This window comes from Martes martes, assembly GCF_963455335.1.
Source record: "Martes martes genome assembly, chromosome: 9".
Taxonomy (NCBI): Eukaryota; Metazoa; Chordata; class Mammalia; order Carnivora; family Mustelidae; genus Martes; species Martes martes.
In genome coordinates, this window is record NC_137896.1 from 113,412,088 (window position 1) to 113,430,156 (window position 18,069).

The 18,069-nt window shown below is 40.7% G+C and overlaps 1 protein-coding gene across 1 annotated transcript in view; it reads right to left on the minus strand.

The window, feature by feature from the left end:
* Nucleotides 1–18,069, minus strand: part of TTC27 (tetratricopeptide repeat domain 27) — a 177,598-nt gene that overhangs the window by 158,986 nt on the left and 543 nt on the right. Inside the window, exons 2-5 of the mRNA XM_080812875.1 lie at nt 16,966–17,143; nt 16,436–16,565; nt 9,283–9,423; nt 5,485–5,587 (exon numbers count right to left, since the gene is read on the minus strand). Coding sequence (XP_080669001.1) covers nt 5,485–5,587; nt 9,283–9,423; nt 16,436–16,565; nt 16,966–17,143 — 552 coding nt within the window. The remainder of the gene's footprint in view (nt 1–5,484; nt 5,588–9,282; nt 9,424–16,435; nt 16,566–16,965; nt 17,144–18,069) is intronic.

Consider the following 18,069-nt stretch of genomic DNA (forward strand, 5'->3'; position numbering starts at 1 on the left):
AGAACCATTAACTGCGTCATCATTATTAGCTACTAGAATTCTGCCCTACTGACTAGTTGCAGAAATGTAATGGAGAGAAGAGTAGGCAGGATTTGGAGTTACAAACTCTAGATCATAAGTCTGAGTCCTGGGCAATCTGAGTCTCAGCTTTTTGTAAAATGAGTTAGTTAGGTGAACAAAATAATCTCTAAAGGGACTTTCCAAACTAAAGATTTTGGACATGGCCTAGGATAAGACTTGTAGGAATGGAAAAGGCTGCACATGGGACCCTTAGGGAAGAACTGATAAGATTTAAGAACTGGCTAGATGCACAGTATGATGGAAAACAATGAGTCAACTATGAACACACAGTTTTGAGCTTTGGATGCCTCAGGGTTTAAATAAAGAGAGGAACATGTCAACCCAGTAGATGCATATTTACTATTTTAATAAATCAGTAGGTTCTCCATGGAAATGAATATTCATGACCTTCTGGATGCAAATGTCACCAGTACATTTAAAATGTGTGCTAAAACCAAAATCCCTTTCATAATATTATTTTAATGCTACGTTAAAGTGAAATCCCTACCGATAATTATAATTAATCACACTTGGTATATTTAATAACATTCATTCCCAAGTATCAATTTTTTTTTTTTAATCAGTGCAGGGGCACCTGGGTGGCTCAGTCATTAAGCATCTGCCTTCGGCTCAGGTCATGATCCCAGGGTCTTGGGATGGAGACCCACATCGGGCTCCCTGCTCATCAGGGAGCCTCCTACTCCCTCTCCCACTCCCCCTGCTTGTACTCCCTCTCTCGCTATGTCTCTCTGTGTCAAATAAACAAATAAATAAAATCTTTAAAAGGATAAAATAAAAAAATAAAAATCAGTCACCAAGAGACTAATCTCTTGATCAGCTCTTTCAATGTGGAAACAATCCAACCCTAGAGTCACAGAGTTGCCCCTGTCGATGTTACAGCAGAACTCTCAGACGAAGCCTCTCGACCCACTCATCCTACACAGACTTCTCCGTAAGTTCATCTTCAAACAGCAACACTGCAGTATGACACCTCGTGCGCTGTATGGAATGCATGTGCCGTGTCGGCTCCCATGCTAAATGGCTGTGTACGCACCTAAGCAGCCTTTCAGAGAATCGTGCTTTCCCTGGTGTGACATCCAAAGGAGTGCCTCAGTCACGCTGGGGAGCGTACTTTTCGAGGCTCTAACTCACTCCTCTCATAGATGTGATCAGTCCAGCAACGTTATGCTGACATTCTGATGGGCTCTATTCCATTACATTGTGCTGATGGCACATTCCTGGACAAAAATATAAAGATCACTGTTGTTCATGAAGTCCTCACTTTTGTTTCATGGACTGAAAAAAGTCCTGCCAACTTTTTCATGATCCTTCAAGGGCAACATTTCAAATATAATATCCTTCTCTGGACACTGAGCAGTATTTCAGTTATAAGTGACGGCTTGGTCAACATTTGGGCCAAATCCCAGAACAAAACTTTTTTTTTTTTTTTAAATAAAATTGTTTATGAAACATTGCAGTTTAAGACTATCCGCAGGCCTACCTAAACATAGCCAAAATGGGCCAATTTATGACTAGATAAAATGAAAAATGTCGTTGATTAGCCTAGAACAGCAACATAAAAAATGCTTAGTTGTAAGCAAAGCAAATGATATGCTGAAATATAATACAGAAAAGAATCAAGACCACTTGGGGAATGAGTCACTTAAGAGTCATATTTTCCAGATCTTAGTTAACTCTTTCTATTTGGAAACCTAATTTTACCCCATAGAACAGAATTCTCTCTAAAACACACCAAACTATTCTTCTCTTTTAAAATGGCATATAAGGAAGGGTATTTTTTTCCTTTTCTTAATAATTAATAATTACAAACATTAGTCACCGAAATGTGGTAAAAATGGAGCCATAAATGCAAATTTATATAATATGAGATTAAGGAAAGAAATGTGACTTTCCCGATAGGAAATGTATCAAATCTGATTTCCTATAAAAGAAAAAAACAACTCCCAATGACATCTTGTTTTTTTGTTCACTTACCAATTTTCCATAAAAGTATAATAAAGCATAGGAAACTGTATAATATCCTAAGCAGTATAATGTAACTACCTTTCTGCAAAATCAAACCATGGGCTGAACTGTGATGTCATCTTATTCCAAATGCTTTCACTATCCTCTGGAAAAGGCAACTTTTTTCCCCATTACTAACGGTGATGTTTAAGTCATCCCTGACTTTCAAAACTTTACCCAATTTCATGAACCAGAGGCGCATCCTCACTCTTCTTCCTCCTCTGTACTAAGTTCATTTATGGAGCATCTCCCACATCATTTCAAAAATATGGAACAGCACGAATGGAGGAGACTCAGGCTACATAGGCTTCATTTTACTAGAGAAGACAACACGTCTGCTTATCAGGTCTTCATTTTCTCCAAGGTTCGCTCCGTATTTCATTTGGAAGAGCACTCCACCCCTAGGCAACGCTATTAGGAGAGATTCAAAGTCCATACGGCACCCAAGTAGGGTCAATTTTGTCCAAACTCCTGTATAATATTCCACTCTTGAAAAACTCTTCTATAGAAATTAAGTCAGATACAAGTTGTTGCTACTGAGATGAAGGACAAAGAGAGGAAGTTCTAAAACTTCTTCCCTAAAAGTACATATAGAAAGGCCTCAATAAACCTTAGCTGTATTGTTCAACAAACATGTACTAAATATTTACTATTTTCTAGGCACTATGCCAAGCAGAAAGAGGTTAAAAAAAAAAAAAAAAAAAACCCAGCTCACAAGGAACTCACAGTTTAGAGAATCTACAGTCTTAGTGAAAGCAAAGATGGTTTAGTAGGCTAAATTCACTTAAAAAATCTTTTATAACCCAAAAGCATTAAACCGAAGACTATTGTAGGAGAGAAGGATGGAACGTTTTTCAGTTCTGTTACTTAAGAAACATCATCGTATAGAAAAAGTTAACTCCTTATATGTAATAAAACAACTAATCTATCATATGTCAGGTTTAAATTCCCTAGCAGAATATATGTATGTGCAAGGTCTGATTTAACACGTCCTTGCTTATTCCACAGCCCTGCATTACCTAAAATCCTAAAAGAATATAAATGGTCAGGGCGCCTGGGTGGCTCAGTGGGTTGGGGCCTCTGCCTTCAGCTCAGGTCATGATCCCAGGGTTCTGGGATCGAGCCCTGCATTGGGCTGTCTGCTCAGCGGGGAGCCTGCTTCTTCCTCTCTCTGCCTGTCTCTCTGCCTACTTGTGATCTCTGTCTGTCAGATAAATAAATAAATAAATAAATATAAATGGTCTAAGTCTTGGCAAAAACATAATATAAATGAATCAATCCCTGTACTCACTGAATAATATTTTCCTTTTTTGAATCATGTACCAATGTTCATTTTATCTAAGATTAGCATATGCTTGAGTATTTCTACCATAGAAGAGAAAAAGTGAGAAATTAATTTCAAATTAATTTCAAATTACCAAGCTTAGTAGTATTTATTACTGCACAAACTAATGTCCTCTCCCATGTATCTGGCCCAGTTTTTTACTACATAGATGTACCTCGAAGGAAACAGACTAAAGAAAGGTATGGGAACCTCTTTCAAGGACACATGCACACGTTAAGAGCTGTTTTATGCTTTCGTGAATGTCTACTCCATTAAGTACAGAGCACTGCTTCTCTACCCAGAGGGATGCAAACGACTCCTTCCCACACACATTCCCCTTTATCCACGGGAGATATGTCCCAGGACCCCCAGTAGATGCATGAAACCACAGTGGTACTGAACCCTATATATACTACACTTTTTCTCACTCTCAAAATCCCTTACTGTACTCTACTCACCTTCATTGTGATGACATGAGATGATAAAATGCCCACGTGATAAGAAGAAGTGAGGGGAATGATGCAGATATCATGATGTAGCATAAGGCTTCTACTGACCTTGTGACAATAGGTCAGAAGGAGGAATATCTACTTCCAGACCACAGATGACTGCAGGTAATGAAACCACGGAAATCAAAACCCTGGGTAAGGGGGAGCACTGTAGCACACATGCACAAGTACACACACTCATGCCATACATGCTCTCGCTACGGGAAAGGAGTATGGGCTTTGGAATCAGACATCTAAGGTCAAACTCCTTCTCTGTAACTCAGAAGTTCGTTACCAAGTCCAAGTTCATCTGTGTTTAACTGCTTCTTCACTACAATGGAATCTGTTTTTGTTTTTGTTTTGCTTTGTTTTGCAATTTTTGCTAAGAATAATCATTCCAAAACCCCAAGGAAACCAAGTGTCAAGGTACCCAAGATTTTTTCCTCTTTTCAAAATGCCTCCTTAGGAAATGAGAAGGGAACAAAGGTAACAAAGGCAGTGGGAAGCACTGACAGAGGTGTGTGGTTTATACTTTCGCTTACATTTTAGGTACTTTTGTATATGTATATTACATATAATGAAAAATAATATAAAATGTAAAAACACCTCTCCACCTATTGTCATCCTTAGTAAAATGTATTTTCTGCCAAATGTTAAAAAAACAAAGGCTTTCTTCATGTGCTCAAAAGGACAGCAGATAAGTAACTGTCTACTCTGCATGTAATTATTTTGGCACAATTTACTCCAACTGGAGTCTGTTTCCTTGAAAGCAACATGCATGTGGTAAGAGGCTAGGCCAGAATACATTAGAGAGGATGTTAGTTTGTGCCGTAATAAATATGACTAAGCTAGGTAATTTGGTTAAAATTAATTTCTCAATTTTTTTTGTTCTGAGAGAAATACATAAACATTGTAATCTTAAATAAAACAAACATCTGTACATGATTCAAAAAGGGAAGGTAAGGAAAGCTAAGGAATTTTTTTTAAATAAAGAAAGTTTACATTTGTTTCCAAAGAGGCTTCTCAGATTAAAGAACAAAGAAAATACTAAAATACTTTAAAGCAATTTGTGAGGGGTGCCTAGGTGGCTCAGTTGGTTAAGACTCTGCCTTCGGCTCAGGTCATGATCTCAGGGTCCTGGGATTGAGCCCCGCATCAGGCTCCCTGCTCTGCGGGGAGCCTGCTTCCCCCTCTCTCTCTGCCTGCCTCTCTGCCTACTTGTGATATCTTGTCTATCAAATAAATAAATAAAATCTTTAAAAAAAAATAAAAATAAAAAAATAAAGCAATTTGTGATAGAATCATGGTAACCTGCATAGAACAAATCATTTTCTAAATAGGTAATATAAATGATAGTGATTACCTCTTCTAAAATTCAAAGGCAAAAAGAAATTCTATAATCTGACACCCTATTAATTTGTGATATTCCACACCCAGAAATATAGGGGGAAAAAAAGAAACAACCTCAACCAGAAAGTTACTATGACCTATTTAAAAAAAAAAAAAGACTCAAACTGAAAAGGACTGTCTCAGCTGAGAAATGAGCCCGGAGCTGCGTGCCGGCCTCAGACAAAGTCTGCTCCGTACCTTCCTCGATACAGTCTCCAGCAAGAGCAGAGAGCTGCGGGGAGCGCTCCTCCAGTAACTGCTGGTGAACACTCACACATCGCAGCGTCCACCACGGCAAACTCTAGGGAAAGAAAGTACCACGTAAGTTGAAAATAAAAGCCTCTTTGAAAAACAATTTTTACATTAACTGCCATTAGTGTTTAGAATTTTTTTAACATATACTTTTTTTTAACATCTGTGAAATTAAACTTACTCTTCAACAAACTTACCCATCCACTGTTGGGTCTTCAGTAGTGATACCCAAATCCGCTTCTCCCTCTTCCGCAAGAATAACCCGCCTCCTCCATCCTCTCCGAGTCTCTGTTTCTAGCCAGCTGGGCTTTCTGTTGCCATTTAGAACGTACTATCTCTTTCTTTAAAATGTCTGCTGTTGTCACCACCCGTCCGCTGTGGCACCCCCTCGGTGCCGTAACCCACACAGCGGTTCTTCCGGGAGGCAGAGTGAACAAGGGGCCGGGGGTGGGGGGGGTGCTTATTTTTTCCCTCCCCTGAAATTCTAGCACACTGTCTGTACCGGTGCAAACACATCCCGCTGCGTTCACGGAGGTCAGCTCTCGGTGTTGTCCACCATCTACTCAGTAAGATAAGAAGTCACATCCTGCTCATCTCTCTATCCTGCTCAGAGCAATATTTTGCACAAACTACACTGTAAGAATTACCTTGGATTCAAATATTTTCCAAAATTAAGACAATCCCTTCCACATCCTTGTGAAACCCTCCTGTGAAGCCTTCTCTCATGAGGGTAGCACACATTGGTGTCTCACTTCTCGGAACTTGTACGCTGTTCCTGGAAGTCAGCACCACATTGGACAGAGCTTGTGTTTCAAGAGTTTAACTCCCCCTGACTCCAACATTTCTGAGGACAGAGACTACATTACATACATTGTCTTGATTAATGCAGAGGCTGAGGTTACAGTAGGTTTTTCTCTATTGTCAGATGCTGTTCTTACTTGATCACAGTTTTTTTAAAAAGGGGGGGAGTGACTGGGTGGTTTAGTCAGTTAAGCATCAAGTTATGGTTGTCCTGGGATCAAGCCATTCAACTCCTTGCTCAGTGGAGAGCTGCTTCTCCCTCTCCTTCTGCCTACCATTCCCCCTGCTTGTGCTCTCTCTCTGTCAAATAAAAAAATAAAATCTTTTATAAAATAAAATAAAATACTTGATCCTGGATGGCTCAGTTAAGCATCTGACTCTTGGTTTCGGCTCAGGTCCTGATCTCAGGGTTGTGAGATGGAGCCCCACATTGGGCTCCACGCTTTCACTGCAGAGTCTGCTGGACAATACCTCTCTCCCTCTCCCTCTGCCCTCCCTCCTGCTCACCTACATGCTCTCTCTAAATAAAAATAAAATCTTAAAAAAAAAAAAAAAAAAGCCTTGATCTTTATTTAAAAAAAAAAACAAAACTACCTAGCAACAAGCCAATACAGAAGCCCATAAGGAAAGAGCAAGTCTGTCCTCTGCTGCCTCAGTGCCATTCTCCGCCCCAGCAACAAGCGACTCAGGTTTGGCAGCAAACCCTTTCCTTTTTTAAGACATGGGAAGTTAGAGCCAGTCAGAGATTGCCCTTTTAAGAAAACATACATCATCTCTGCCTGCTTGTGCGCTCTCTCTCGCTCTGACGAATCAATAAATAAATAAAATATACATCAGGGGCATCTGGGTGGCTCAGCCAGTTAAGCGTCTCTTTGTTTCGGTTTCGGCTCTGGTCGGCATCACGGGGTCGTGGGATCAAGCCCCGCATGAGGCTCCCCACTCATGGGGAAGTCTGCTTCCTCTCCCTCTCCATGTCCCTCCCCCTGTTCATGCACTCTCACTTTCAAGTAAATAAATAAACCTTTTAAAAAAAAAAATATATATATATATATAGCATCAGATACTGAGCCTTTAAACAGCAGATCTATACATTAACTTTTAAGCCAAAATCTCTACCTAGGGGGAGGAAGAGTGTAAAAAAGATAGAGAAAGCATAGCCTATTTTTCTATCAGAAAATAAAAGGGCCCTTTTCTATTTGTCAGGAACTGCTTAATAGAAAATCTGAGGCTTTAATAAAAAAGAAACTTGAAGCCTTGCTCTAGTTTCTAGATCCTGTCTCCTGATTTTAGCACTTATTACAGAATGTTCTGATTAGAAAGTCACTAGTCAATAACATCCTAGAAGGCAGGAAGCATAAGTGTACTAAAAAGGCACCCAAAAAATTTTGTCAGCTAATTCCATTTTTTTTAAAGATTTTATTTTTAAGTAATCTCTTACACCCAACGTGGGCTTGAACTCACAGTCCCAAGATCAAGAGTCACGTGATCTACCAACTGAGCCAAGCAGGCGCCCTCCATTTTAAAAATAATTGTAAATAAGAAAACTGATATTCCAGGGAAATTAACTAGCATAACGTCACACAGTTATTAAGCAGCTGAGCCAGACAAACCCTGGTCTGATTTCAAAGCCAAGACTCTTTTTACCCAACATTTACATCCTATTCATACTAACCTATATAACACAGATTAGAGGACTGGGCAAAAATCACCTTCTTCTACAGTTCCACAAAAATATCATAATGAACAACTTGATACATGGTTTACAAGTAAGCCTACTCAAAGCTAACTTAAAAAGGTTAAAATTAATTTGGATAGAGAGAGGACACTTCTTTCATTTTAACTTCACTTATCAAAGAAGTCATTTTTATATCATCATTTAGAAAATGACATATTACAGACCCAAAGAAAAAAGAACTTTTGTGACTTCACTGAAAGGCAAGATTTCAACACAAAGCGATCTTGGCATGATGACGTGTAACAAGAAAACAGGGTTGTAAGCCCAGCTCAGAAGTTGTTTAGTGTCTGCCAAGCAATTCAAGTACCTGTCTTTCCAACTCTACCAAGTAGGACATCTACAACCAGCAGTTAGCATACCCACTTGTTCTCCTAAGTTGACACTACATATATCTTTTTTTAAAAAATGCTTAACATAGCGCCTGGGTGGCTCAGTTGGCATTCAAAAATGCTCTACTAAATCCAACCCGAATGATGAACCAAGGTAGGACGTGAGCCAGGAAACAGTAATTACAATCCACTATAAGAGTACTGAACATTTGGGGCACCTGGGTGGCTCAGTGGGTTAAAGCCTCTGCCTTCGACTCGGGTCATGATCTCGGGGTCCTGGGAACAAGACCCTCATTGGGCTCTCTGCTCAGCAGGGAGTCTGCTTCCCCCTCTTTCTCTGCCTGCCTCTCTGCCTACTTGTGATCTCTGTCAAATAAATAAATAAATAAAATCTTTAAAAAAAAAAAAAAGAAGGGCACCTGGGTGGCTCAGTGGGTTAAAGCCTCTGCTTCGGCTCAGGTTATGATCCCAAGGTCCTGGGATCGAGCCCCACATCGGGCTCCCTGCTCGGTGGGGAGCCTGCTTCCCCCCCTCTCTCTGCCTGCCTCTCTGCCTACTTTTGATCTTTCTCTGTCTTTCAAAAAAATAAATAAATAAAATCTTTTTAAAAAAAAAAGTACTGAAAACTTATATTCACACACACACACATAAACATGATCTACAGAATCCTTTAAAAGGGTCAATACATCATTGTGTATTAGATGAATCTCACAAAGGGAGAATGTTTTTGTTTATTTTCACCAGATTTTAAACTGAAATACCTAAAGAAGACTTAGAAAACACACCAAAACACTGTCAGCATCACTCCTGAAGTGTGATGCTACCCAGCACAAAAGTCATGCCTGGGCGTGAACCAACTGCCTTCTTGTCTCTCCTTACCTGAACAGCTGTCAGTTTCTGTCTCACATTCACTAGAATAACTCGTGCTAGTAAGAGCAGAATAGGCTTTGAGGTCAGGCTGTAGACTGATTCACCATCCAGAACAAGCAGATTCAGAACAACTGCATCCAGTCCTTTGACCTGAAAAAAATACATAAGCCAAGATGACCTAATTTAACAAAATATTAATCTTTATAGGTCTTGTAGTAACATATTTTCCAACTAATTCAGCTTTGAAACAAAGACATCAATCCAGCACACAGCAATCGGCACTGGATAGAATCCTAACATTATAAATGGCCCTAGGGACCCACGACTGCGGGCCTGGCAGACGGCCGCCTATATGCCTGCACTTTAGATGAACCGCGAAATCGAGAAAATGCTAGTATCAAAGAGGCTTCATTCTTTACAGATTTACTTATAACAAAGTATCATCTCAATAAAAAGCATGACTCTACTAAAGTACTTATATTAAACACACTTCACATATGCTTCATTAGCTGGCAAATGTCATTACAAAGGAGGTCTGCTCCATAATTCCTAAGCCAAACAGCCAACAAGGTCTCATATATCAAAGACCTTGTTGAGTGGCATGGACCAGTGGGAACAGAAGGCTACCAAAAAAAGGGATGCCTTTGAAAAGTCCACTCCTTGGCTGAACAGAGATTTTCTACAGTGGACAAGGCACCTGTGTTTTCTTATTTTTTATTTTATTTTTTACTTTTGCAGAGGGAGTGGGAGAAGCAGGCTCCCCACTGAGCAGGAGCCTGATGCAGGGCTTGATCCCAGGACCCCAGGTTCATGACCTGAGCCAAAGGCACCACTTAACCGACTGAGCCACCCAGGCGCCCTACCTGTGTTTTCCAGGATGTGTACTGTACAATTTTGACAGCTGCCACAAAATAGCAGGAATGCTTACCCACTAGGAACACGGGCTCTAACGTCACAGACACAGGATAGCGACTTTTTTCTGCCTCTTATTAGTTTGTGGGCATCGGTAAATTTTTTACCTGAAGCCTCATTAATTATAAAATAAAATAACAGAACCCAATCTTTCTTGTAAGGATTAAATTAAATAATCCAAATAATGCCTCTGTCAGTATGTTGTTGAAGTACTCAATATGGCCAAGAGAGTAATAGCTGTGGGTTCATCCACTGTCCTACCTTCATCATTGAGGAGTATAACAGAGGAATAAAGACTTAACATGAAAGAGAACCACCAAACCACAAATAAAGTTTATCATTATCTACACTAAGAGCAAAGGAATTTTTTTTTTAACTTCAATAATTAAGAAACTATTGTGAGGGACGCTTGAGTGGCTCAGTCGGTTAAGCGACTGACTTTGGGCTCAGGTCATGATCCCAGGGTTCTGAGATCGAGTCCTACTTTGGGCTCCTGCTCAGCGGGGAGCCTGCTTCCTCCTCTCTCTCTGCCTGCTCTGCCTGCTGCTCCCCCTGCATGGGCTTCTCTCTCTCTCTCTCTCTGACAAATAAATAAATAAAATCTTTTTTAAAAAGAAAAAAAAAACTACTTTGAAATTATTACAACTACCTCAATTTTAAAAGGAAATAGATATAAATGTTAAGTGCAGTTGAAAATCACACAGAAGTCAGTGTCGGAACAGAGGTCCCAGCCTGTATTCCAACTCCCCAAACAATGTTCTTCCTACCACCCCACGCTGCTTTCCCCAAAGATCTCTTCCTGCCCCTGGGCAAGGTTCAGGACCATGCCAAGCACCAGGAAAGGCTGCAAAGATCACTTCTAGCCTTCTGACTGGGACCACGACCTTACAGTGGCACGCTACTGACATAGGGACACTAGACGCCCCATGTAGAGGAGACCCTCACCAGGGGCCAGTCTGAGGGACAATGAGCCCGAAGTGTCTTGTGAGAGCTCCAAGTGGAGGTGCTGAACACACCAGTGGATATTCTCACTTAGGAACTTGAGAGAAGAACCTGCTTCATGTGCCCAGACTGTCTTACAGCCTCAGCGAGTTCTCTTCTCATATGAAGATGTCAAAATAAAGATTTAGCCACCTTTATTTCCCAAAGTCCAAACCAAACTGTTAAGTACAAGAAAATATGACACGCCTTTAGGAAAAGAATCCGGGGGGCACCTGGGTGGCTCAGTGGGTTAAGCCTCTGCCTTCAGCTCAGGTCATGGTCTCAGGGTCCTGGGATCGAGCCCCGCATCAGGCTCTCTGCTCGTGGGGGAGGCCACTTCCCCCTCTCTCTCTGCCTGCCTCTCTGCCTACTTGTGATCTCTGTCTGTTAAATAAATAAATAAAACCTTTAAAAAAAAAAATGTTAAAGATCCAGGGCGCCTGGATGGCTCAGTCGGTTGGGTGGCTAGCTCCTGACTTCAGCTCAGGGCATGATCTCAGGGTCATGGGATCGAGCCCCTTGTCAGGCTCTGTGCTCAATGGGGAGTCTGCCTAAGGATTCTCTGTGTCTCCCTCTCCCTTTGCCTCTCCCCTGCCCTGCTCTTGCTCCCTCTTTCTCTCTCTCTAAAATAAATAAATCTTAAAAAAAAAAAAAAAAAGAATCCATATTCCAATTACTTTGAAATGAGAAACACATCTAACTGTTTTAGCACAAATTTAGATCATTCTCTTCTAAATGAAATCCCTAATGATAAATAACAATTTAGTATACAAAAAAATTACACAGAGAGATAGCCCATGGTATACCATGAGGTATCATTACCTCTGATACTCAAAGCCAGGGGTTGGTTACTAAACCTCCTACTCTTCGGTTCAAAATTCTCTGGAGATGGGCAGCACCTGGGTGGCTCAGTCGGTTATTAAGTGTCTGATTCTTGATTTTGGCTCAGGCCATGATCTCAGGGTCATGAGATGGAGCCCTGCCGTCTGGCTCCACACTCAGCGGGGAGTCTGCTTAAGATTCTCTCTCTCTCTCTGGCGCCTGGGTGGCTCAGTGGGTTGGGCCGCTGCCTTCGGCTTGGGTAATGATCTCGGGGTCCTGGGATCGAGTCCCGCATCGGGCTTTCTGCTCAGCAGGGAGCCTGCTTCCCTCTCTCTCTCTCTGCCTGCCTCTCTGCCTACTTGTGATCTCTCTCTGTCAAATAAATAAGTAAAATCTTTAAAAAAAAGATTCTCTCTCTCTCCCTCTCCTTCTGTCCCTCCCCGCCCCCAAACTCACATGCTCTCTCTCTAAAATGTATAAATAAAATCTTTAAAAAAAAAAACTCTCTGGAGATGGTATTAACAAGACAATAAATAAATGAGTGAATGTAGGAGTAGCCAAATACATACACTTCTCTTCCCAGTGCTACCTTGCATCATCATGAAAAAATGAAATGCTTTCCTATCTTCTGCTTAAGTCAGTCAGCCTCTGCCTACCCCCGAGATATAACAGTGATATTCCAACTGAGTTCTAAATCTGTTTCCAGAGGTTTGGAGAAATGGTCTGTTTTTAAAGAGGATTACTTATACCTTCAATAAAAACAGACAAAGCAAAGGTTACAACTCTTAGGAATAATTCCTCAGTCAAGACAGCATATGACATGTAAATATATAAGTATTTATCACCATAATAGTGAAAAAAAATTTCAACATCTGGAAGCCGGAGATAAATTTGCCATAAAACCAGATTACTAAGATCAACCTTGCTGTGTGGGAGGTGACCAGTATTGCTCAGACATGGACCTTCAGTGCTATTCCTCTGAGACGGGTTAAGTCGCAGATGTCAGCATTAAAAATGACAAGGCCGTAAGTTAAAGGCAGGGAAAATGAATTTGGCTTTGGTCACCATACTCCATGACCATAAAGTATATTCACAAATATTTGTGCTTCACAAGAGCTGAAAAACATGAATCAGCGCAGGAAAATGACAATTAGAAAATACTGACGTGGGGCGCCTGGGTGGCTCAGTGGGTTAAAGCCTCTGTCTTCGGCTCAGGTCATGATCTCAGGGTCCTGGGATCGAGCCCCACATTGGGCTCTCTGCTCCGCGGGGAGCCTGCTTCCTCCTCTCTCTCTGCCTGCCTCTCTGCCTACTTGTGCTCTCTGTCTGTCAAATAAATAAATTAAATTAAATAAATTTAAAAAAAAAAGAAAATACTGACGTGTTTAAAACCTTCAACTCCCCCATCTTCCAAATTCTCAGACTGCTGGTAAAGAGGATAAGTTGAATATTCCTTTTAAAAACAACCTGACAGGGGCCCCTGGGTGACTCAGTGGGTTAAAGCCCCTGCCTTCGGCTCAGGTCATGATCCCAGAGTCCTGGGATCGAGCCCCACATTGGGCTCTCTGCTCAGCAGGGAGCCTGCTTCCTTTCCTCTCTGTCTGCCTCTCTGACTGCTTACAATCTCTCTCTGTCAAATAAACAAAATCTTAAAAAAACTAAAAAAAATGTAAACAACCTGACAGGAGCACCTGGGTGGCTCAGTCAGTTAAGTGTCTGCCTTGGGCTCAGGTCATGGTCCCAGGGTCCTGCATCAAAGGCCCTGCTCAGTAGGGAGTCTGCTTCTCCCTCTGCCTGCCACTCCCTTTGCTTGTGTTCTCTCTCTCTTTCTGACAAATAAATAAATAAAAATCTTTTAAAAAAAACAAACAAATGGACATTACCAAGAAGAGCTGAACATGCATAAACTCTAGGGCATAGCAACTCCTCTCACAGCTCTATATACCACACCAGAGCTCTTTAGCTCTGGGAAGGGTTTACACATGTATTAAAAGATCATCCTCTCAGCCCTCAGGATGTCACCTACAGCCCAAGGGCCAGTAAAAATAGCCTCCTCCGTTTAGTACACCAAACAGTCATTTTTTCAGTAGGCTGTGCTTTGAAATTCTAGCAAATGATTTCCAGAAGACCTGTTCCTGAAAGCACTGTAAGTAATATATTGGGGGAAAAAAGGAAACATACCATAAGGCCATCAAGAGTAGAAGAGACATATACACTCCAGTACCGTCATACAATTAGAATACTATACAACAGTAAAAATGAGTAATGGTCTCACTTCAAAAATACACCATTTAGCAAAACAAGTCACAGAACAATCACAGTTTGTTTCATTCATTAAAGTTCAAAAACTGGCAAAACTAAACAATATGTTTTCTAGAGTTTCATAGGTGCTGAAACTATGAAGAAAAGCAATGGAAAGATTAACATGAAATTCATGGGACTGGTTCATGGGAGAGGGGGCTGGGGACACCATTAGGAAGCACACACAGGGGACCTTCTAAGACAATACTCGCAACCCTTTCCAAGTCACAGCATACGCAGAAGACACTATGATTAGTGGGGCACAGCAGGGAATGAGCAATGCTGCCGACCAGAAGAGGCCAGTTCAAAGGCTGTCCCCACCCCAGCCAGGCCCCACACAGACACTGCAATGGAGAGGGGCTCCACATCTGGGGAACAGCGTTCAGGAAGCTCTGTTCTACAACGCTGCTAATGTTTCTCTCTCAAGCTGGGTGGTAGAAACAAAGGAGTTTTATTATTTAAACTCCATATACCTCATATGCTTTTTTTGAATGTATGAAGTAGTTCTAATAAATTAAAAAAAAAAAAAATCAAGGTCTCCAAGTTTTCTACAATCTGGCCTGAATCCCATAAAGTCTGACCTGTTGGTGCTTCTCCAGTAGGCTCAAAACATCCGGCACCCACCGCACTCTTCCTGCCTCTGAACTTCTGCTCAGGGGACTGCACCCAGACTGCCTTTCCCACTCCTCTCCACCTGTCCGTTTGCTCAGCACCCTTCAGTTCAACTCCCTATCCACGGCCAGCTAAACTGTCTGGCAAAATTCTCATTCCGCACATCTCTTGGTTAATTTCAATATTCTTACAGTCCAGACCTCTCATGTACCTATTTCTGTAATGCCTTGAAATGTTATCTGACTTTACAGGTGCTTCTACCCAAGTATAGCAGAGGAAGGCTGGATTTGGACCCAGAAAAAGTGGCTTCCAAGCGCCCAGCTATAAGATAACACCTCTGACAAGTTTCCTTCACCACTGGGAGCTTCTGTGTTCTCATCTCTAGGATACTCAAATTGACAGAACACGTGAATTAAGCACTTGCTCCACATACCTGTGTTCAACAAACACTAGGACTTTGACTATTTGGTGAATTTTTAACCTACACTACAGGGCTGAAGAGGCAGAAACCGTTTCATCCACAATAACAGAGGGAGTGAGATGTTCCATATAAGCAAATTTCTAGGCAACTGAAGCATTTCTCTTTAAGGGACATAATCTTTGGTATTTTACTTTAATCACTTTGGATGAAAACCTTTGTAAAGTGCAGATTCGATTCCCTTCTTAGACATAAGATACAGAAGATCTTTTAGCCTTTCAATAATGATTTAGAGCCAGGATTATAAATTTCAATTATTCTACTGCAACATAATACAGTGACTCACTACAGTGATGTGTACAGAGCTAATTACTGTGGCTGTCAGGTTATGGGTGCTTTCCTACTTCTTTTTTCCACCTCCACCATCAGATTTTTAAAATATAATTGATTGATTGATTGATTGATTGACTGATTTTTAAAGATTTCTCTATTTGAGAGACTAACCCTGAGATCATGACCTGAGCTGAAAACAAGAGTCAGACTCCCAACCGATGAGCCACCCAGATGTCCCTACTTAATCTTTTTAAATAAGCTCTATGCTGGGACACCTGGGTGGCTCGGTCAGTTGATAGCCTGCCTTTGGCTCTGGTCCTGATCCCAGCATCCTAGGATTGAGTCCACTTCAGGCTCCTTGCTCAGTGGGGAGTCTTCTTCTTCTGCCTGCCACTCCCTCTGCTTGTACTCTCACTCTCTCACTCTCACTCTCTCTCCCTGGAAATAAATAAAATATTTTTTTAAAAAGAGTAAGCTCTATGCCCAACATGGAGCTCAAATTCACAACCCTGAAATCAAGAGTCACACACCCCACCAGCTGAGCCAGCGAGGAGCCCCTCTACCATCAGATTATTAACACTTATCTCTAATTCCATTCCTGACAGTGGACCTTCTGGAAATACTTGAAAATCTGATCGATGACCAAAGATTCTTAGTACATTTTGTACAAGCTATAAAGTCATATTTTTTTCCTATTTACTATTAACTCCAGTTTATAAAGATGAGTTCCTAAAGAAAAAAGAAAACCACAATAACTATATACGATATTTCTAAAAAGCATACCTCACTGAACTGCTGGAACAAAACGGATGGCAAAAAATCCCGAGGCTGTAAATCAGTGAGAGGCCCCGTCCAGTTACTCTGAACAAAAAGTTGCAAACTGCTTACACCAATTAGGAATACCAGCTGTTGTCTGCATATAAGAATAAAAAAATAAATATGAACCACTATATAACCACAACCAATTTCATTTCAGTTTTACTAAGAAAAATGTAAAATATTAACCAACATTTATAGAGATTATCCAAGTACCACAAAACAAAATTTCTGAAACCCAACAATTTGTTTCGATGTCCAATGTTATAACCATGAGCCACATACAGCTCTTTTAAATTTAATTACAATTAAATGAAATTTAAAATTCTGTCCTTCAGTTGCACTATCTCAAGTGCTCAACACCCACATGTGACTAGTGGCTGCCATACTGGAGAGCACAAGTTTTCCAACAACTAAAACCACTCTCTTATGCTGGGCAAAGCACTGTTAAATGTATTCAGTCTGTCACTCTGTGAAAATTTCAAACAAAATTCTACCTTTCAGTTGTGTCCAAATCTGTTGAGTAATCCAGGAATGTTACAATCTGCTTCTCCAGGTAGCTGTCTATCTTTTCTTCAGTCATCGTTGTTGAGTTAAAAATATTTTGAGTCAATGAATTTAAGAATATGGCTTCATAGTTCCCTTCTAGCAGCAATTGTAAGAAAGATCCACTCTCTGCAATATAAACAATTAGTTCAATAATCTAAAAAGACCAATTTTTTTCATACTGTAAAGGATAACACTACTAGGTAAATCTACCACTTTACATTTTAGTATGCAGAAAGAAAATGTATATCCTTAGAATGCTTACTATACATTAGTCACAAAGCACTGAGCAAATTCCCAGTATTCTATGAACAACACTTCTACCATTAGAAGTTCGTCCATATAATGAGCAGCAAGTTAGAAGTTAGACACAGGAATAATATTCCTCGATAGTAAATATTACCATCCTTCTGAGAATTCAAAAGATTCTTACTGACAAGAGAAAAGTTTCCACAATCAGGGATCTAAGACCTTTCATAATCTGGCTTCTCCTATCCCCACTAGACTCCCTGAGGACATTTGGTTCTCTCATTGTCCCTGAAATATCCCATACACATTCCTGCCTCCACACTTTTACACTTGTGATTTCTCCTGCTGAGCTCTTCTCCACGTCTTCAACTCACCTGATTTCTTCCATGAAATTACCAGATCACCAGACTGACTTCAAAAACTACCTCTCTCCAGAAGCACCTACTGCATGTATGTATACACACAAACACACACACACCACTTAGTTACTGAACTAAATTGTTATTTTTCTGCCGGGTCCAGTCTAAATCTCACAACCAGGTGTGCTTTTATCTCACATTTATCACTAGTAAATATGCTTTTAACACCTCCTCTCCAGTAAATATGATACTGTTCACAAGAATTTTATCTTTGCTGCCTCGTTTCAGCTTTTACGCTTACCAGCTATGGAACCTGGAATAAATTATTTAAACAATCTGTCTTTAAACGTCTTCACCTGCAGAAAGGACCTAAACGTAGTATCTATCTTAAATGTCTATTATAAGGATTAAATGACATTAAATGTTAGGGACTTAGAAAAGTAGCTG